The sequence below is a fragment of the Phoenix dactylifera genome, chromosome 6 (assembly GCF_051530095.1).
Source record: "Phoenix dactylifera cultivar Ajwa chromosome 6, Ajwa_hap1_PhDact_Kaust_v1.1, whole genome shotgun sequence".
NCBI lineage: Eukaryota > Viridiplantae > Streptophyta > Magnoliopsida > Arecales > Arecaceae > Phoenix > Phoenix dactylifera.
The window spans coordinates 27,851,360-27,873,105 of NC_143195.1; the positions used below are offsets into that span (position 1 = coordinate 27,851,360).

Sequence of the window (21,746 nt, forward strand, 5' to 3'; positions counted from 1 at the left end):
ACGGGTGCCCCTTGCACCCACCTGGTCGGTGTTCGAGGGTGATTCAGCCCTCGAGAACCCTCGAGTAGCGCTGGAGATATTCCGGGTCGCGCTGCTCCCAGCCGACCGGGCAATGATACAGTCCATGAGCTATAATGCTTTCATGGACTATACCCGCTGCAACGCCGTCCGGGTAAGTAAAATTTTCCACCTGTGTAATCTGTATAGATTTTTTATTTATGGCGTCTTATGTTTTCCTTTTCGTCTCTTTTACAGCATTTGCACGAGACGGAGATGCTGATGCACCTTGTTCAAGAATACCGGGAGAAGGCCCGGAGGTGCCAGCACGGGTACGACGAGGCCCAGACGAGGTACACGGCCGCCGAGGCGAAGTACCAGGCCTCTGAAGCAAAGTACCAGGCCTCTGAGGCCGAACGACAGGTGCTCCAAGAAAAGGTCGGAGCATCTGAGGGAAGAATTCGAGCTCTTACCGCCGAGCTCGATGAGGAAAAGGGCGCGCATGCGTTGGCGAGGTCCGAGCTGCGCGCCGTTAAGGCTCGATTGGCCGAAGTCGAGCAAGCGCTGGCCTCCCGCGAGCAGGAGGTGGAGAATGCCCGCCTCCGACATTCGGAGCTTGAGCGGGAAATAAAGACCCTCGAGAAGAAGGCCACCTACCACGAGGCTCGGGAGCTCGAGGCTCGGGAGCAAGCTCAGAGCGCGGTGGCTCTCTTTCGCGAATCGGCGGAGTTCCGCGACCTCCTAGAAGAGGAGGGCGTGAACGGGCTAATCCAAGGCTTCCAGGACTTCCGTAACCAGTTGCGGCGGCTTCTCCCGGATTTTGATGTGAACCTGCTCCAACTGGGAGCAGGGGTCGAAAGGCCGGATGCGGAGGCAGAGACTCCGGAGGCCGAGGCGACCGAAGCCGCCCCCGAGGCTACTCCCATCGCTGCCGAGGCCGAGGAGGTCCCGACTGCCGAGCCCGCCGCTCCCGACACTGCCGAAGCCGAAGTGGTCGGGAGCGGGCCTTAGTGTAATTTTTGTTTCGTTTTGTAAAGTCGGGATGGCCTCCCGTACTTGTAAGGGCCAAACCCGAATTTTGTACTTAGCCTACGGGCCTTTTTGAAATGAATATACATTTCTTTTTTGGAAACTCGTCTGTCGTAGTCCAAGTTTTCCTACTCGGATCCGCTTTAGGTTCCGAGGATATGGGCTCTAGGGCCTCAGCTTTTCCCGCCACAGGGTTTGAGTTTAAGTTTAGCTTGCCGAGCTCCATTGCTCGGTCCTTCAACCAGTGGTATAGCAACGCTTGTGCTTATACCAAGGATTTGGGCTCGGAGAGTTTTTTCGAGCCTAGTCCAGGACTCGACCGAGCCCTAAGGCGGTCACCAGGACTTGACCCTCAGCGAAGTTAGCGAGTTTCGATCCTCGCGTTGCCGGGGCGGACCAGATTCGTTTCCAACGAATGGGTCGAATGCCCGTCAGCTCGTGACGGGGATTCGCCGGACTTAGTATAATATTGTGCTGGTGTCATGAGCACTTCTTCGCCGAGGCGATCGAAGATGCTCTTCTGCTCAGTGTCCATTCTTGGAGGACATCGGCAGAGAGAAATCCGAGAACAGAATAGATAATGTAGAAACATTAAATAAATGGGTACCTTGTACCGTGTGCGTCCTTGCGCCGAGGCGACTGAAGACGCTTCTCTGCTCGGACTCCGTTCTTTGGGGACGTCGGCAGAGAAATCCAAAAATAGAATAGACAATATAGAGAGATTAATGTAGAAACATTTAGTAAATGGGTACCTTGTACCGTGTGCGTCCTTGCGCCGAGGCGACTGAAGACGCTTCTCTGCTCGGACTCCGTTCTTTGGGGACGTCAGCAGAGAAATCGAAAAGTGAAGAGCGGGCCGAGCTCGTTGGCTGGAGCCGATGGAGCACGAGCCGAGCTCGTCCGGTCAGAGAGGACCGCTACTCATAGCTGATGGAGCACGAGCCGAGCTCGTCCGGTCAGAGAGGACCGCTACTCATAGCTGATGGAGCACGAGCCGAGCTCGTCCGGTCAGAGAGGACCGCTACTCATCTCGATGTCTCGAGCATCCCTATAAACGGGGCATCCCGACGTCTCGGGGCATCCTGACCGTGGTCAGGGTAGGAGCACGAGCCGAGCTCGTCCGGTCAGAGAGGACCGCTAACTCATAGCCGATGGAGCACGAGCCGAGCTCGTCCGGTCAGAGAGGACCGCTAACTCATAGCCGATGGAGCACGAGCCGAGCTCGTCCGGTCAGAGAGGACCGCTACTCATATCCCGACGTCTCGGGCATCCCTATAGCCGGGGCATCCCGACGTCTCGGGGGCATCCCGACGGATCGGGGCATCCCGACGTCTCGGGGCATCCTGACCGTGGTCAGGGTAGGAGCACGAGCCGAGCTCGTCCGGTCAGAGAGGACCGCTAACTCATAGCCGATGGAGCACGAGCCGAGCTCGTCCGGTCAGAGAGGACCGCTAACTCATAGCCGATGGAGCACGAGCCGAGCTCGTCCGGTCAGAGAGGACCGCTACTCATATCCCGACGTCTCGGGCCATCCCGACGAATCGGGGCATCCCGTTGTGGCAGGGCATCCCGTTGTGGCAGGGCATCCCAATATATTGGGGCATCCTGACGTCTCAGGGTAGGAGCACGAGCCGAGCTCGTCCGGTCAGAGAGGACCGCTACTCATATCCCGACGTCTCGGGCCATCCCGACGAATCGGGGCATCCCGTTGTGGCAGGGCATCCCAATATATTGGGGCATCCTGACGTCTCAGGGTAGGAGCACGAGCCGAGCTCGTCCGGTCAGAGAGGACCGCTAACTCATAGCCGATGGAGCACGAGCCGAGCTCGTCCGGTCAGAGAGGACCGCTAACTCATAGCCGATGGAGCACGAGCCGAGCTCGTCCGGTCAGAGAGGACCGCTACTCATATCCCGACGTCTCGGACCATCCCGACGAATCGGGGCATCCCGTTGTGGCAGGGCATCCCAATATATTGGGGCATCCTGACGTCTCAGGGTAGGAGCACGAGCCGAGCTCGTCCGGTCAGAGAGGACCGCTAACTCATAGCCGATGGAGCACGAGCCGAGCTCGTCCGGTCAGAGAGGACCGCTACTCATATCCGACGTCTCGGGCCATCCCGACGAATCGGGGCATCCCGTTGTGGCAGGGCATCCTGACCGTGGTCAGGGTAGGAGAAATAAACCTGACACCATGAGATAATCAGGAGAATCGGTGAGCTCAAAATGAGTATGCGGACCATAAGTTCGTTATGAAATGGAATTCATAAAATGAAATTCAATAATTGAATAATGGGGAACCCCTTAGGGTTCTACTGATGGTACACGCGGAGATTTTCAGAGCTCCAGCTCCGCGGAATGAGAGTCCCATCTAGAGACTCTAGCTGATAAGTCTCGGGTCGGCGGACGCGCGTGACTCGGTATGGTCCTTCCCAGTTTGGGGCCAGCTTCCCTTGCTCAGTTGGTCGGGAGGCTTCAGCTCTTCTGAGGACAAGGTCCCCTGGTCTGAAAGATTTGATTTTGACCCTGGCGTTGTAGTACTGAGCTGTCTTTTGCTGGTACCTCGCCATACGAACTCGGGCGGCCTCCCTTGTTTCCTCGATCAAGTCGAGGTTGCTTCTGAGCTGCGAAGAGTTGGAGCTGGCATCATGATGCTCGACTCTTGGAGAGGGAAGCCCAACTTCCAGTGGGATGACGGCCTCCGTTCCATATGTTAGGTTCAAGGGAGTCTCGCCGGTGGGGACACGGAACGTGGTCCGGTAAGCCCACAGGACATTGTATAGGTCTTCGACCCATTGCCCTTTGGATTTGTCGAGCCTGGCTTTGAGACCCTGCAAAATAGTACGATTTGTTACCTCGGTTTCTCCGTTCGTCTGAGGATGCGCGACCGAGGTGAAGCGGTGGTCAATGCCAAGCTCGGAGCAGAACTCTCTGAAGTGGATGTTGTCGAATTGGCGACCGTTGTCAGAGATGAGGATGCGGGGAAGCCCGAATCTGCAGATAATGGACTTCCAGACAAAATCCCGCATCTTCTGCTCGGTGATCCGGGCAAGGGGCTCGGCTTCCACCCACTTGGTGAAGTAGTCGATGGAGACGACCAGAAATTTTTTTTGCCCGGTGGCCAGTGGAAATGGCCCTAGGATGTCAATTCCCCACTGGGCAAAGGGCCAAGGGGAGCTGATAGAAGTCAAAGGGGCCGAGGGCCGGCGCTGAACATTGGCGTTCCTTTGGCACCGGTCACATCTTTGGACGAAGTCCATAGCATCCTTCTGGAGTGTCGGCCAATAATATCCTTGGCGCAGAATTTTATGGGCCAATGCTCGCCCTCCCAGATGGTTCCCGCAAATCCCTTCGTGGACTTCACGTAGGGCATAATCAGCCTCTGTTGGGCGGAGGCATCTGAGGAGGGGAGAGGTGAAGGATCTCCGATAGAGTTTTTCCTCGTACAATATGTACCGGGTAGCGAGGCGTTTGATCCGGCGAGCCTCTTGTTCGTCGGTGGGGAGGACTTCGTCTTGCAGGTAGCCGATGAGTTCGTCCATCCAGCTTGGCTCGAACTCAGTGCAGAGGGTCTGCTCGGGCTCATCTGTACTGGGCTTTTGGAGATACTCCAGTACTGCCTCCTTGGGAAGCGCGCTCATGCGAGAGGACGCCAGCTTTGATAGCTGGTCGGCCCTGAGGTTCTCCGACCTGGCAACATGTTGAATGTGAAAAGAGTCCAGAGTCGAGGCGAGATCCCGTACCTTCTGAAGATACTTCTGCATGGTCGGGTCTCTGGCTTCGAAATCACCCACAATTTGGTTGACGACGAGCTGGGAATCACTGAAGGCCTTCAAGTCCTTCACTCCTAGCTCTTTGGCTAGCTTGAGCCCGGCGACGAGCGCCTCGTACTCCGCCATATTATTGGAAGCAGGGAACTCGAGGCGCAAGGCTTGCTCGGCGACCACCCCTTCTGGGCTGGTGAGGATGAGCCCTGCTCCGCTACCCCCCGAGTTTGAAGAGCCATCGGCATGCAGAGTCCATGTCAAACTCGGGGTCTGCTCCACTGGTGGTTCAGGTTCGGGCTCAATCTCATCTGGTATAGTGCACTCGACAATAAAGTCGGCGAGCACTTGTGCTTTGATCGCCGGTCTGGGTCGGTACTCGATGTCGAATTCCTCGAGCTCGATGGCCCATTTGGCGATCCGTCCCGCGCAATCTGATTTCTGCAGGATCTGCTTGACCGGCTGGTCGGTCAGCACAGCCACTGTGTGGGCTTGAAAGTAGGGTCGGAGCCTCCGAGCTGAGATGACCAGGGCATAGGCAGTCTTCTCAAGCTTGGTGTATCGGGTCTCGGCGTCCCTCAAGACCCGGCTGGTGTAATATACTGGCTTCTGAAGTTTGCCCTCCTCTCGGACCAGGACCGAGCTTACTGCCACAGGGGAGACGGCCAGATACAGGTAGAGAAGCTCGCCCTGGTGAGGCTTTGTGAGCAGGGGAGGGGAAGCCAGGAGGTGCTTGAGCTCTTCAAAAGATTGCTGGCACTTGTCCGACCACAAAAAATTCTTCGGCTTTTTGAGGGCTGCGAAGAATGGAAGGCAGCGCTCAGCCGAGCGGGAGATGAATCTCCCGAGAGCTGCAACTCGGCCTGTGAGCCGTTGTACCTCCTTGACCGTCCTGGGAGGCGTCATCTCTTGGAGAGCTCGGATCTTCTCTGGATTGGCCTCAATTCCTCGTTGTGTAATGATGAAACCGAGGAATTTGCCGGAGGTGACCCCGAATGCACATTTGGCTGGATTGAGCTTCATCTGGTATTTTCGGAGTGTGGAGAATACTTCATTGAGGTCGGCTACGTGATCTTGTGCCACCTTGCTTTTTACCAGCATATCGTCCACATAGACCTCCATATTCCGGCCTATCTGGTCTTTGAAGATCCGGCTGACCAGCCTTTGATAAGTTGCCCCGGCATTTTTCAAGCCGAATGGCATCACCTTGTAGCAGTAGGTTCCCCCCTCCGTGATGAAGGCGGTCTTTTCCTCGTCTTCCGGCGCCATGCGGATCTGGTTGTATCCGGAGAAGGCGTCCATGAATGCCAGCAGCTCGTGACCCGAGGTGGAGTCTACGAGCTGATCGATGCTGGGAAGTGGGAAGCTGTCCTTTGGGCAGGCTTTATTCAGGTCGGTGTAGTCCACATATATACGCCACTTTCCGTTGGCCTTCTTGACGAGGACCACATTGGCGAGCCACTCCGGGTAGGCTATCTCCCGGATGAAGCCAGCTCCAAGGAGCTTACTGACCTCCTCGGCTGCTGCTCGCTGGCGCTCAGGGGCGGCGCCTCGCTTCTTCTGCCGCACAGGCTTGCTGGTTGGCCTTACTTGGAGCCGGTGGACCATGACCTCTGGATCTATCCCCGGCATGTCTGCAGGCGACCATGCGAAGACATCCACGTTGTCTCGCTGACGAGACGACTCCTCTCGTGCTCATCGAGGCCAGAGCCGACCTGCACGGTTAGCTCAGGAAAGCTCTCTCGTAAGGGAACTTGGATTAGTAACTCACCAGGCTGTACCCGCTCTTTCTGAGGGTCGACCCGTGCCTCCATGACCTCAGTTGAGGGCTGGTCAGTCGCTGGGGCAGGCACCTCGGCGGGTTGCTTTGCCTCGTGGGTCGCCAGGTAGCATCTCCTTGCCACCATTTGGTCCCCTCGGACTTCGCCGACCCCCTGGCTGGTGGGGAATCGCATGAGCAGGTGGTGAGTGGAGACCACCGCTCGGAGGGCGTTGAGGCCCGGCCTTCCGAGGATGGCATTATAGACCGAGGGAAGGCGTATCACGAGGAAGTTCATCCCCACGGTACTTTCACGGGGGGCGAGCCCGGCTGTGACCAAAAGGTCGATCTCGCCCTCTACTGGGACTGAATCCCCAGTAAACCCAACCAACGGAGCATTCATCCTCCGCAGCTGTTCTTTGGTCATCCCCATTTTACAATATGCACCAAAGTACAAAACATTCGCCGAGCTTCCATTATCAACTAAGATGCGTTTTATATCAAATCTATTTATGATCATGGAGATGACGACGGCATCATCATGGGGAGTTTCGACCCCCTCTAGATCATCGTCTGAAAAGGAGATAGCTTCATAGGCGCGCAGGCGTTTCGGGGAGGTTTCTTCCCCTGAAGCTCCTCCTGCCGAGGCCCCGCCTCGGATGGTATTGATGATGCCAGCTATGGGCCTGTTGGCATTTGAACCTTCAGGCTGCGCGGCTTTTTCGGCTGGCTGCTTTTCTTCACGCCGGCCTTGCACAAACCGATCGAGCACCCCTCGGCGGATGAGTGCTTCGATCTCATTTCGGAGCTGGTAACACTCCTCGGTATCATGGCCTTGATCCCGATGGAAACGGCAATACTTCCGGTTATCACGCCGGGTTCGGGTGTCTGGCTTCGGAGGTGGGAGCCGGATGCGATCTCGACTCTCGATCTCCATGAGGATTTCAGCCCGAGGAGCGTTGAGGGGAGTATATCTTTCATACCTCCCTTCGGGTGCAGGGGCTTGCAGTGGGAACCTCGGGCGGAGTGGTGACCTCTGCTGTGGCGGTCCCCTCAGCCGGGGTGGACTCTTCGGGCGGGGCGGATTCTTAGCTCGTCGCGGAGACGGGCCTCTGGGCTGGCCACGCTCCTCGCGGCGTCTTTTCTTGAGGTTCTGCTCGGTCCCGCCCCGCCTGACTGCCACGGCTTCTTCGGCCTTGACGTACTTCCGCGCCCGAGCGAACATCTCGGTGAGGTCCGCGAAAAAATTCTTCTCAATCGAGAAGAGAAATCTGTAGGACCGGGCTCCAGTCTTCAGTGCCGACATGGCGATTGACTGGTCAAGCTCCCGGACCTCCCATGTTGCGGCGGTGAACCGGTCCAAATACTCCTTGAAGGATTCTCCCTCCTTTTGTTCGATATCAAGGAGGGAGTCGGATGTCCGCCGCTGGGGCTGGCTGGCGGCGAAATTGCCAGCAAACTGTCTGCCGAGCTGCTCAAAGGAGGAGACAGTGCTCGGCTTTAGCCCGGTAAACCACAGCCGGGCTGGTCCTCGGAGTGTCGCCGGAAAAGCTTTGCACATCATGGCCTCCGAGGCTCCTTGTAGGGCCATTAAGACCCGGTAGCTTTCCAGGTGGTCCAAGGGATCAGCCTTGCCGTTGTAGGGCTCCACCTGGGGCATCTTGAACCGTAACGGGACCGGTTCATCTTCAATTTCCTGGGAGAAGGGCGACTTCGTATTGAACTCAAAGTCGCCGTTATGTCCTGACTTCCTCCCGTGGAGTGCCTGGATTTGACGTTCCAGCCTCTCGACCTTCCGGTCGAGTCCACCGTTCTGGAGGATCGCTGCAGCGGTTCGTTCGAGCGCAGGTTGCCCTGGAACCGATTCAGCTTCTGAAGGCTGTGGCCAGCCTCCGTGGCCTCTGGCTGGGTGCTCTCTCCAGAGGGAGGCTTGGACTTGGGAGTCCTGACCTCGAAGGGGAAGTCCGCTTGTGGGAGGCTCCGGTTGAACTGGAGCCGGAGGAGGCGGTGCCGTTGGGATGCCTCTGGGCTGCAGGCTTTGGACAGCGGTAGCCAGGGCCTGCACCTGTTGTACCAGGGCATCGAACTGCTCCGGCCGAACTTGATGAACTGACTCGGTCGGAGGTGATGAGTTTCGGACGGAACGCTCCGGGCTAGGTGGAGGACGTCGAGAGGCATTGGAAGCCCCTTTGCTTCTTAGCTTCATGGCAGTGATATCGGGCCCTCCTTCTAGCGCCAACTGTTGCTGGAAATTGGACCCGGGGGCCGCCGCGAAGCCGGGGAAGGAGGGGCTTCCGCCGCAGGGGCGGTGATCGACGGCGCGCCGACTGGTGGCGTCCTCCTGGAGGGGCAGAGCTCCGCCGCTGGAAGGGTGGTCGACGGTGCGCCGGCTGGTGGCGTCCTCCTGGAGGGGCAGAGCTCCGCCGCTGGAAGGGTGGTCGACGGTGCGCCGGCCGGCCGCGTCCTCCACTGTGGGGTGCGAGTCCTGCAGGAAGAACCGGTGGCCGGGCTCCCCGGCGCCGGCCCTCCGATGCCTAAGTCAGAGGGGGCGAATATGTGGAGAGAGCAGGGAAGAAAGTATGTGGAGAAAACAGCAAGAATATTTAGATCAGATCAAGAGGATGAAGAAGATGATGTCATCCATTGTATCTGTGCTGTCCAAGAGGGTTCAGTCCCGAGGGTCCTGAGAGTCCTCAGAGTCCAGACCCCAGAGTCTAGTTACCAGAGTCCAGTCCGAGTCCAGTCCCAGTCCCCTTTCCTCTTCCCCCCAGGTTTCCTTTTATAGGAGGATTTGGTTACCTGGGAGGTGACAGTAGGTTTGTCCCGTTCTGTAATAATTGGGCACGATTTGGCCCATTAATGGCGTGATGGAGAACGGGACCGGATCAGACCGGAATCAGGGAGTTGTCACGGTCGATCGGACCTGTTGAAGTGGTTGAACCGCCGGCCGTGGTGGGCCTGGGGTCCGTGGATGGTAAGTGCATTTATTACCGAATGAACCGGCGGTCAGGGAGAGCCATACGCTCTGATGGTTCAGTGATCCGGAGATCGTCTTGGGCCGTGTTCATTAAATGACTGAGTGCATCGGAGACTTGAGGGAGCCTCGTGTAATGGCAGGTCGTGCTGAATACCTGCGGAGATCTTATGCCTTGATGGCTTGAAGATAGCGGCAAGTTATAGTGGAGTTGTCAGGTCCCTTAGAGGGTCAAGCGAGAGTTGAATCATTTGGTGAAGGCATCGGCTCGGCAAGGGTGCCGAGCCGAGCTGGTCGCCCAATGGGGCACCCTGTGGCGGGGTTGCTTTTGAGTACTCCTGGTCGGCGCCTTCTGGGCGAGCACCTTCTAGCCGAGCGCCCCTACTTGGCGCTGTCTCTGGTCAGCGCTTTCTAGTTGAGCGCTTCTTTGGTCGGCGCCCGCTGGTCGGCTCTTTCTAGCCGAGCATCCCTACTTTGGTTATTTCGGTTGGGCGCCTCTTGGCGCTTTCTCTGGTCGGCGCCCTTTGGCCGAGCGCCTTTCCGGTCGGCGCTCTCTAGCCGAGCGCCTCCGTGGCGATATGACTTGGGGTTTTTCCCCCAACACCTGTAATTCTCTACATGATCAGAATGTCACATGACTTAAACTACTGAATTATCCATGTCTGGTGATAATTTAAGAAAGAAACTGAAATGAATATATTAAACATCCCCACATCATGAGGATTGGCAGGGTTAGTAAAATCTCTTTTTTTGACACAAGAGATCTGGGTTAGATTTGTTGGTTTCTCCTTCATGAAATTGATGAAAGTGGATTACCTTCTGCTTATCTTTGCTTGAGATGCATCACATCTCGAAGCTTTTGGGTAAGCAAAACACCATTGAATTTGTTGCACTTGTCTTCTTGGTATTTTGAGCATGATGTAATGAACACTAGATTCAATAACAACCTAAGCTTCAATGTCAAAACTAGTAGATTGGGCACCAAGTTTGAGGTAACAAGGTAGCACAAAGAAAATCCACATAAACTCTCTACCTATCGGAAATCAAGCAAATAAATATGAGCAAGAGGATCAAAGGAGAACTCTTTTGCAAAGTCAAAGTCTTTAATCAAAATAATAAGATGCTTCATCGTACATGATATAATGATTATGCAGCATAGATAATGGAACAAGTTTCCACCTCTATCAGCTTTGATTATTAAGAAAATAAAAAAATCATTTGAAATTTCAAAGAGAAGCGTCACAGAACTATAAAACCATCATTCAACCATCGGACTGAGAGCTCTGATGTTACATGCAACCCTACGAAGCGATGGCTACATAATAGCTCCGAGTATTGGGTTTCTCGGGTAGACTTTATATTCAAATATTTGTTTCTTGGACTAACACCATTTTGGGCCGAGCTAGAGAGCTCCAGTTTCACTTCACAAACTTGTTACGAGACAGCCCGTAATTGAGCGGGACACACTTGTTCTGCAACATGAAGAGTGGATCACCTCACAATTTTTATAAGAAAAGAGAGAGGAGATAGGAGGTTTTAACCCAATATATTAAGATGCAAGGTAATAGTATACAAAATGAAGGGGAAGAACATTGAGCTCCACTAAGTCACAACTGCTTGCAATATACGGATCGCCTATGATTCAAAACTAGGCCTCTCCGTATATTTTTTAGCTCCAAAGCAAAAAGGATCTGATCTCAACTCTCAAAACCTTGATTAGTTCAAAACAGAAAAAATGTCTATTCATGTTTTTGAGAAAACTTCCCTTATATCTCACAAAATTATACTAGTATAGGGTAGGAACCACTGTTCTAGCCTTAAGGACATGAAATAGACATGGAGCGGATAACCTCCATTCTGCTTTATTCGAGCAGGCCGACTAGCTTCACTCTCGCTCCCACAATCATCCTGTTGCTAAATTTCAAGGCCTAGTTGGCCATCTTGACGTGAGCCTAAATGTAATGCTCAACTAACATGCCAAAAAAATTCTTGAGCCTATTTAGGGATCGTGGGATATGACACCTGAAATGCCTACAATAGCGCAGGTGGCACCATGATAGCAATGCCGATGGTAAAGATGAACAAAAATTCTCTGGTGCGCGCACGAGAGAAGACTATATGGAGTGATTTTTCTTTTTTTTTTTTGCATAGCTTATCGCATCCATAAAAACCAAAGAGTTAAAGCCACGAAACTTGGGGAGCAAGGAAAAGGCTTCATAGACAGACGCAAGAGACGAACACCTTTCATGAGGAAGAAAATTCGAAGGAGAAGAAAGGGACTTAGGAGAATGAGAAAGGGCTCATGGATGGATAAAGAGGGAAGGATGGATTGATGAGGAAGAATAGAGGGATATGGGTGGACGGCCTTATAGACAACACGTCACATTTTTTCTTTTTTTTCAAAGTCAAAGGATGGATAGACTTTATTAGTATGAAGAGTTTTGTCACACTTTTACTCTTCTGTATCCACCTTAAGATGGACGTGATAGGATACATGTCAAAAAAAAGGAAGACTACTCTTTCTAATCTTCTCACATGCACACACCAGAGAAATTTTATTTTAAGATGATACTATATGTAGGAGTACTTGTAGATTTGAAAATAAAATATGTGAGCCATTGAGTATAAGAATTTCATAGTTAATAGAAAAAATGATTCCCTTTTTTTTTGAGAAGCTTATAATTTCAATGAAGGATGATAATTTAAGTTTCTTGACCCTGTATAAGTACTCAATATTTATCCAGTGCATAATTAATGTATGACAAAACATACGTCTGCATGGTCCTCACACCTTCTCCATTCACCTAATTAAGCTTATCAAGCAAGCAAATGATGAGCTTATCCCTATTCTCGCTCTCAAATAAAACCATGATCGTCCTAGCTTTACCCTTCTTATGATCCTACAATACATGTTGAATGAGTTCTTGGAGTTTTTAACAATTGTGATCATCCCTAGTAGTGACAACAAGTGACATCGGCTTCAAGCCCCAAGAACAGAATTCTCTATTTCTTCTAATTAGTGCTCAATGGGCTAGGGCTGTTAACGAGCCGAGCCGAGCCCGAGCCTCCGCAGGCTCGGCTCGGCTCGTTTCACCAACTTCCCGGCTCGGGCTCGGGCTCGGTACCGAGCCCAGGATTGGGCTCGGGCTCGGGCTCGGGCTCGGGCGGCATAGCTCGGGCTCGGGCTCGTGAAGCTCGTTTGCCCGAGCCCGAGCCCGAGCCCGAGCGGCGAGCCCGAGCCCGCCCCATCCCCAGCCCCATCCGGCCATCCCCGTCCCTGTCTCCGTCGACCGTCGGAGAGAAGAACGAGCAGCCGCCAGCCGAGCTCAGTTCCGGCGGTTCGTCGGAGATGAATGAAGGAAGGAAAGAGAAGAAGAAGAGAAGAAGGATAGAAAGAAATTAAAAAAAAGGAGAAGAATGACTCACCTTCTTCTTCTGAGACGAACGAAGGGCGGCGGAGGGAGCTCAGATCTGGAGAGCTCGCGGTCGTTAACAGCCCTAACGACCGGTGCCTTCTTCTGAGACGAACGAAGGGCGGCGGAGGGAGCTCGGATCTGGAGAGAGGGAGAGGGAGAGACGAACGAAGGCGACTCAGAAGAAAGAAATAAAAAAAGAGAAGACGCACCTCGTCGGCCGGTGCCTTCTTCTGAGACGAACGAAGGGCGGCGGAGGGAGCTCGGATCTGGAGAGCTCGCGGTCGTTAACAGCCCTAACGACCGGTGCCTTCTTCTTCTGAGACGAACGAAGGGCGGCGGAGGGAGCTCGGATCTGGAGAGCTCGCGAAAGCGACGATCGCCGGTGGAGGAGTCGGCAAAGAGGGGAAAAGAGAGAGGGGAGAAACGGAACCGAGCTCGGCATCGGCGGCGGAGGGAGGCAGCGAGTCATCGGCGGCGGAGGAGAAAGGCGAGAGGGGAGGGGAGGGACACCCGGAGGGGAGGAGGGGAGGGATACCCGGAAGAGGGGAGGGGAGGGCACCGGAAGCTTCTGGAGAAACCCAGAAGAATCAAGAAAGGAGAAGAAAAAAAGAAAAAAAAAAGAGGAGGTGGTCAGCCAGTCAGGTGGGAGGGAAGGATTAACGGATTGGGTTTGGATTAACGGGCTAAGTCCCAACCCAAACCAATCCAATTCGATTTTGGAGCTCTCTTTTGGGCTCATTTGGGCTCGCGAGCTGCTCGGGCTCGAGCTCGGGCTCGGGCTCAGATTTAAACGGGCCTCATTTTGGGCTCGGGCTCGGGCTCGTTTGACTAACGAGCCGAGCTCGAGCCGGGCTTTTACCGAGCCGGGCCCGAGCCGAGCCCGAGCAGCTCGGCCCGTTTGACAGCCCTACAATGGGCTTTCTTCAGTAAACTTTTTGAATCTATAAAATATTGGATGCAATTTAGTGAAAGGCAGGAACATGATTATTTTTGAAGTATATAAATATTTAATATCATTTAGATAATATTCTTGATAATTTATTCTATTATTTTCATAAAACATTCAAAATAGATAAATCTATAAAATAGATAATAGTGCATTCTTATTTTTTCCACTTCTCCTAAAAAGAAGAGTGAATCAATCGTCCAAATTCATCCTTTCTCTTTTGTTCAAATTTTTCAAAGAATACAAGTTTTCAGGCATTCTTTGTCGAAAACCAAACAAATGAGAACTCAACCATGGCGGTTCTCCCTCTTGGGCCTCTTCCAGGCAAGTGGCAAAAGCGCATACGGCACGACACCCCCCGACCCAAGGACTTCCCGCTAATTTAGGAACACAAGAAACTTCTGTTTTCTACCAATGCTACTTCCGGTTCCTCTACTCTTCCCTAATGCGACATGGTCAGGTCCCCAAACTACGCACCTAACAGGAGCAAGAATTCCACTAACCAGGCCAGGACTATCTCCGTTTATAATTACCCCCGGTGTGAAAGACCTCCACCACTCGAAGAAGAATTCTACAAATCAAACAAGACTTTTCGCCTCCCTTCATGCACGTAGCCAAACTTCTCCATCTTATCATCCACGTTCCATCTAGAGAGTCAAAAAATATCCCCTATAAATACCCCCACAAACCTCAGACGCTCTCACCAACTCCTCCTCTCTTGCATTCGGAATCCATCCAGTGCAAGCCTTCCTAGTCCTCAATGGCGAACCCATCGCTTCTCCTTGCCATTTTCTTTGCTGCCCTCTACGTCCAAGGTTTTCTTCATGATCCATTTTTAAAGCCTCCGAGCCTCGTTTTCGTCTCCCTTCTTATAATATCTGGCTAACCTCTAAAATTTTTCAGGTGGGCTTTCAACTACGTTCACCATCAAGAACAACTGCGGCCAAACGATCTGGCCTGGCGTGCTGACCAACCCCAACGTCCCGGCGTTCCCATCGACGGGCTTCGAGCTCGCCGCCTCAGCCTCCAACTCGATAACCGCCCCGGCCAAGTGGGCCGGCCGGATGTGGGGCCGGACCAGTTGCTCCACCGACTCGTCGGGGAAATTTACATGCCAGACCGGTGACTGCGGCAGCGGGCAGGTCGCATGCAACGGCAACGGTGGTGCCCCACCCGCCTCGCTCGTCGAGTTCACGCTGCAGGGCGATGGTGGGAAGGATAACTACGACATTAGCTTGGTCGATGGCTTCAACTTGCCGGTTTCCATCACTCCACAGGGCGTGTCGGGCTGCACCGCCCCATCATGCTCGGCGAACATCAACGCCGATTGCCCGGCAGTGCTGCAGGACACGGTATCCGGTTCCGTCGTTGGCTGCAAGAGCGCTTGCCTGGAATTTAACCAGCCCCAGTACTGCTGCACTGGAGATCATAACACCGAGGCAACATGCCCGCCGACGAACTACTCGGAGTTCTTCAAGAATAAGTGCCCTCAGGCTTACAGTTACGCTTATGATGATAAAACCAGTCTCTTCACTTGCACTGGGGCTAATTACCTCATCACCTTCTGTCCTTGAGAACGTTTGGTGCATCACCGAGTCCTTGTTATCTACACTATAGTAATAATAGGAGAATAAAGCCCAAAATCATTGTTTGTTGAGGCTCCCACGTCGTGCGGTCATCCTCTGCACGACAAAATAATGCTTATTTCAAATAAATAAACTTCTTTTTTGCTCCTTACGTTTGAGGGAGAGCATCCTCCCAAATTGTATGAAGGGCAATAATTGGATTGCGACAATTTAGATAATTTATGTGCACTGCAACTGCCAAATTCTAGTTTCCCGGCCCATGTCAGTCGTCATCTACAGTTTTCGAACCCGATTCCATGCTCCAAAACTAACACCTGTCTGTAGTTATCTATAGATTCTATGTGTGCATATATGTGTGCTCATGTATATATTTATATATTTATATGTATATGTGTGTCTGTGCATGCATGCATGCTCTAATCAGTTCAAACTTTTGATTAGGAGAGAGGAATAATAAGAGGGTATAAGTTAAACGTAGGTGTATGATGGGAATCGCAACCGTCTGCACTTCCTCTAATGTCATAACATCCATCAAAGAGTTCCATCTTCACGCCCATTGCATCTGCCCACCAAAATTGCCTTTAGGTTCGAAAATCTAGTGTAGTGTTGAATGTGAAAGAGTTCCATATATCTTTATGTTTAAATTTTGATAGGCACGATAATTGATGTGTTAATCAGATTAAAATTGCTCTTTTCTTGTGGTTGCTTGTAGACCTTTCTTGGGTCATAGGATAAAGCTAAACAAACAAGCATGATGTGTAGATCCGACAAGCACGGTGCTGATGTCACACACCACCCACCCAAATCCTGGTCTCCGTGTGAATTCGATATGGGGCTGCTATCATGATAGGCACTCTTTCTGTTTTAACTGAGTTGGGATTCCTATGTCCGTATATGCGTTTTTGATATTATCAAAGATTGCCACTCAGGCTGATTTATATAATAAATTAGAAATCACTCTGGAGGGAGAGACTTGTTTTTTTTTTTCTTGCTGGAAAAAGGAGGGGGGGGGGGGGGGGGGGGGGGGGGGGTGGGAATGACTGTGTATTGGGCACGCCGAAAAGAGAGACTTATTCAACCAAGTATAGTATAACATGAGATCAATCTAAATATTCGATTAGATTTTTTTTCCGCTTTTTTGAAAAAAGTGTTTGGGAAAAATAATCCTTTTGGCTAAAACACTAAAATGTTATAAAAGACACGATGAGAACGAGAAAAGTAAGAATGCTGGCTAAAACACTAAAATGTTATAAGAGACACGGTGAGAACGAGAGAAGTAAGAATGTAGGAATTCCAAAAGGATAATAGGGGGAGAAAAAAAAGGGGGTGAGAAGGGAACGGTGAAATTACAATGGTGATTTAGGAAGCAATAAGGAAAAAAAAAAGAAAAAAAAAGAAACTTAACTTGCCCCTAACAACAGACAAGGCCGACCCGAGCGGCCGGTCTGGCTCGGGCTGGTCGCCTCAGGCCTCGGCCCAAAGAAGGCCTCCGAGAGGCGAAGAGAAGATAACCACAGAAGAAAGGGAGAAAGGCAAAAAGGTACCGACTTGCAATGAAATAAAGAGAGGAGAGGAGAGGAGAGAAAGAGATTGAGAGAAAGAGAGAGGGGGGGGAGAGGGAGGTTCCTTGCTTTGTTTTCTATGTCTGATCATGACCAAAAGGAAGCAAAGCCCCATATAAAACGGGAACAGGAGCTGGCTACGAGTCATCCCCCTTGATGGAAGGGAGGTGGAGAGTTTCCTGGCCTGCAGAGGGGCAATTTGGGAAGCTGGGGACAGTAGTTTTGTTTTGGGTGGAGAGAAAGAGAGAGGAGGGATTTAGTTGGCTTGATACACGTCTGAAGCCACTCATCTTTCGTCCCTTCTCTTTTTTGGTTTTGGTCTTGGTTTTCCTTCCCTCACATTACTCCTGATCCAGCTGGGCCATCAGGAAGAAAGATAGGGGGATTGGAGATGAACTTCTTGGAGGGTGGAGAGTCTTTTAATTTTCTCCTCTCTGTTTCTTCTCCCCTCTTGGGTGGTAGAGAGAGAAAAGGAGGGAGGGGGTTGAATGGCTGCTGTGCTGTGATGTTGCAGTTGTTGCTTGGGTACTCACTTGAAGGGGAGATGGTGGGATGGGACTTTTATTAATTAGATGGAGTGAATTTTCCATAATGCCCCTACTTTCTCTCATGGGGAGGTCCCTTTCTGGACAAACTCTTTCCTTTAACTTGAACCATGAAGTGCCATGGGATAACCATTTCCTATTCTGCTCTTGCTTGACATGGTAAACAGTATTGTCAAGCATCATCCCAGTTATTTAATTAGTTTCATGAGCCTTCTTTTAGAGTAATTACTTTTCTATGCTTCCATTCAAGAATTATATTAAACTAAAGAGGCTTTTTGTCTACCTTTGCTAGAATCATGCATTTTTGTTGAAATAGTATACTTAACAGCTATCTATTTTCATATTATTTTTTAAAGTATTTTGTACTTATTAAAATTTTTTATTATTAAAAAAAATGAGGTTTCATTCACTGAATTTGTCTTAGGCCTCCAAATATATTGGGCCGTCCGTGAATGAGAGGATGTAGGACTAAAGTTTTAGGCTCCGATTTCATGCGTGCAAGTTCCTCCTAAATGGCATTAGAGGATTGGTGTCTTCTAACATAATTTTTTTTATTAGAAAGTATGAATCATAACAACAAACTTTATGTACTATTATTACTTTCCACGAGCCAACAACTTCCCACTAATTAGTCCAAGTCCGTAGGATGACTTAGAAATTCATAAAATTGTATACTGTGTCTAGTCTTTCCAACCAGTATAAGTGTGAACCATTTTTTGTTCCATTACTTTCACAATCCGATTTAGTCCAAGTTAGTGAGATGCAAATGGCCCGCTACCCAAGCCTGGACTCCTCTCTCTTGGTGGAGAGAAAAAAATTCCACAACTCAATAGTCTCAAACCTGGACATCTCTTTTCCCTTCCATGCACATACTCCATCTTCTTCACGAGGCTCCTGTAAATGTTGAGTCTAGGAAACGTCAGATATATGCAGCGTTTCCACACGCCAAGAGAGTGTCTTCTGTATTTCGAAACCCATGAGCTCTAGGTGAGCAAGCTTTATGTTATACCAAGGCTCGCCCTCTAACCACATAGTCAAGCAGTATCCCCTATAAATACTCCTCACAGACCTCAGAGTATTAGCCCTCTACATAGTGTTTAGTCCATAAACTCGACATGCTATGAACCTAATAGCCTGACAAGTTCCACTTCTCAATGCCCTTGATTATTCTGGCAGTACCAGCCATGTTGCTTGGAACAAGCTTCATTCAAGGACCAAGCAACTTCTTCCATCTGGCATAGCCTAGCATTCGCAGGAACATCAAGAAACAGCCTGCCGATGTCCCTCCAACAAAGGGAAAAAAGAAGGGCTGGTACTTGGGAGCATCCAATTGACATGGAATGTTCATTGCAAATATCCCGACTATTAGTGTGTTAATAGCTATGACAAAGGATGCAGTGGTCAATATCAGCTGGAGCTGGATGAGGTCATTTCGTTTGGTTGTCGAGTTGGATGTTCACATAATCCTGTGTGTCATCTATGTATTCTTGCACCTGTTTAATTTTTTTAAATATATATATATGGGGGTTGATAACCTACTCTCTGTTATGGTAGGCTATTAATCTACCCATTTTTCATTAGACAAAAAGTACCCTTACTTTTTATAACTTTTAAGGGCACTTTATGTCTTTTTACAATCTCACATTTACTCATCCTCTTAACCCCTCCAATTAATGCTCTCTCTCCCTCTCTCTCTCTCTCACACACATACATATACATATAAATATACATACATACATACATACATACATATATACATACATACATACATACATATATACATACATACACATACATACATACATACACATACATCCATACATGCATACACATACATACATACATACACATACATACGTACATACATACACATACATACATACATACATACATACACATACATACATACATACACACATATACATACATACATACATACATACATATATAGACATACATACATACATATACATACATGCATACATATGTATGTACATACATAAATACACACACACCGGAGAGAGAGAGAGAGAGAGAGGGAGAGAGCATTAATTGGGGGTTGAGAGGGTGAGTTATGGTGAGATTATAAAAAGACATAAAGCATCCTTAAGAGTTACAAAAAATAAGGGTATTTTTTGTCCAATGAAAAATGGGTAGATTGATAACCTACCATAACAGAGAGTAGGTTATCAATCCCCTATATATATATATATATATATATATATATATATATATATATATATATATATATATATATATATATATATATATATATATATATATATATATATATATATATATATATATATATATATATATTATTAACAAAACGTTACAATAACATAAGGTCATCAGGAAAAAAGACTCGCCATCAAGAGAACATAAGATCTGCAGTTATCCAGCAAACAATAATTTTCTAGCTATAATCAGCTGTAGGTAGCCCTCCATAAGCAGTCCACTTGCTATGATACAGATTATTGCACGTACAATCATGCATGAATATCCGAAAAAACACAAGTAATAAGGGTTTTCCCATGTTATTGGCCCTGGATATATTAGTTTTTCATCATTTTATTGCTCTCAAGGCCTCAAAACACCACCATTGGTCCAACAAGGGCAAAGGATTTAAGGAAACAAGGAAGCATGTTTAAATGCATAGGTCAAACATTTGGCTAATGGTGCAGAAAGATAAGCACCGAATTGCATCAACAGTTAAGATGAACACTAGAAATAATCAAGCTAGATACCTACTTTTCAAATGTTTTGTACAGATGAGTTTGGTACAACTATTCCCTGTTGGTAACTGTTGCTTCATCCTGAATCAGGTGCTAGCAATGCTGATCAAAGAAAAAATAGAGAGCGGCATAGGTTTAGGTACCTTAATCTTTATGGATTTTCATCATCATCACACCACTATTCAATAAAAATAGATTTCGACAGATATAGATATAGTACTGAGCTATAGTAATAAAAATCTAAGTTATATTACTTCTACTCCTTGGATAGAAACTACTATAAATTAAGATAAGATAAAATGTATTGATTTGGAATATTGAAGAATTCTTTTGTAGACTACAAATATATTATTTATAATAAAATATAATAACTTGCCACTTTGATAGTTTTTACTTATGTTTAGCCTTTACTTCTAGTAATTTTAAGAACTGATGCCAGCTGGCCTTCCACCATGCATATTCTTTAGCATGATCCTTCTGCATCAACTATCAGATCGATAATCAAATTATATCAGCCTTAGCTTATCCTGACATAGCTCATATTGGGCATCTCTCTTTATTCAGCCTACCATATAGTCTTCTGCACTTAGGAATATCTTTGAGACCACTTTATCTACCTCGGTCTATTCTTTCTACTGGTCATCATGGTGGTTATGTACATCCTGTCTTAAAACTTTGAGCACCTTATCTAATTCTTCTTCAATACTGCCACATTTATGGTGATCCTTATATGTTAGAATGTGGTGTAAACAAATTCAAAACACTCTAAACAAGTGTCAATAATAAGTTATCAGCTATCATTTTAAAAAACTGTGTCTACATTATTTCAACAATAGCTACATGAGTTACCACTAGCCAAAGCGCATTATTTAAAAAAAAACATGATAAACTCTTTTTAGATTATATTCTCTTTTAATGAATCTTCCGATTTGGTATTTATATTGTGGCATAAATAATATATAAATTAAAATCCAAATTTATTCATTCATTTAATTGTTATAATCTTTCTAATCAAATAAATTTTGATTTGATAGAGAGGCTATACGTCCGGTTTGACTATTGTAAGTTATATCCATTTTCTAGGAATTTAATTTAGTTTAACAACAAATAATTATTCAATTATATAAGCTACACATATTTTTTCACATATTTATACCATTTATTAATTAAATTATTATCAAGGAGAATATATATATATATATATATATATATATATATATATATAGTTTACATTTTACATCTATTTTATTTTTTTTACTTTAAACTATTTTTTCTATTGCACATACATAAGCATGTGTATTATAACTAGCTCTATATAATTGTCTAAATCCTCTTTAGATTTTTTTTGCTAACTCTTTATTATTTTCTTTAAAAGTACAAAAAATTAAAGTAATGTTGCAATATGGCGAAATTAATATAAACATATTGCAATTGAC

General features: G+C 48.5%; 1 protein-coding gene across 1 annotated transcript; it reads left to right on the forward strand.

Annotated features, from left to right (window-relative positions):
* Positions 1-14,545: 14,545 nt before the first annotated feature.
* On the forward strand, positions 14,546-15,619 carry LOC103700679 (thaumatin-like protein 1b). The gene is made up of 2 exons (XM_088723585.2): positions 14,546-14,697; positions 14,786-15,619. Exons 1-2 carry the CDS (start codon positions 14,643-14,645, stop codon positions 15,454-15,456), a joined length of 726 nt encoding a protein of 241 aa, XP_088579711.2. The 5' UTR covers positions 14,546-14,642; the 3' UTR covers positions 15,457-15,619.
* Positions 15,620-21,746: the final 6,127 nt, after the last annotated feature.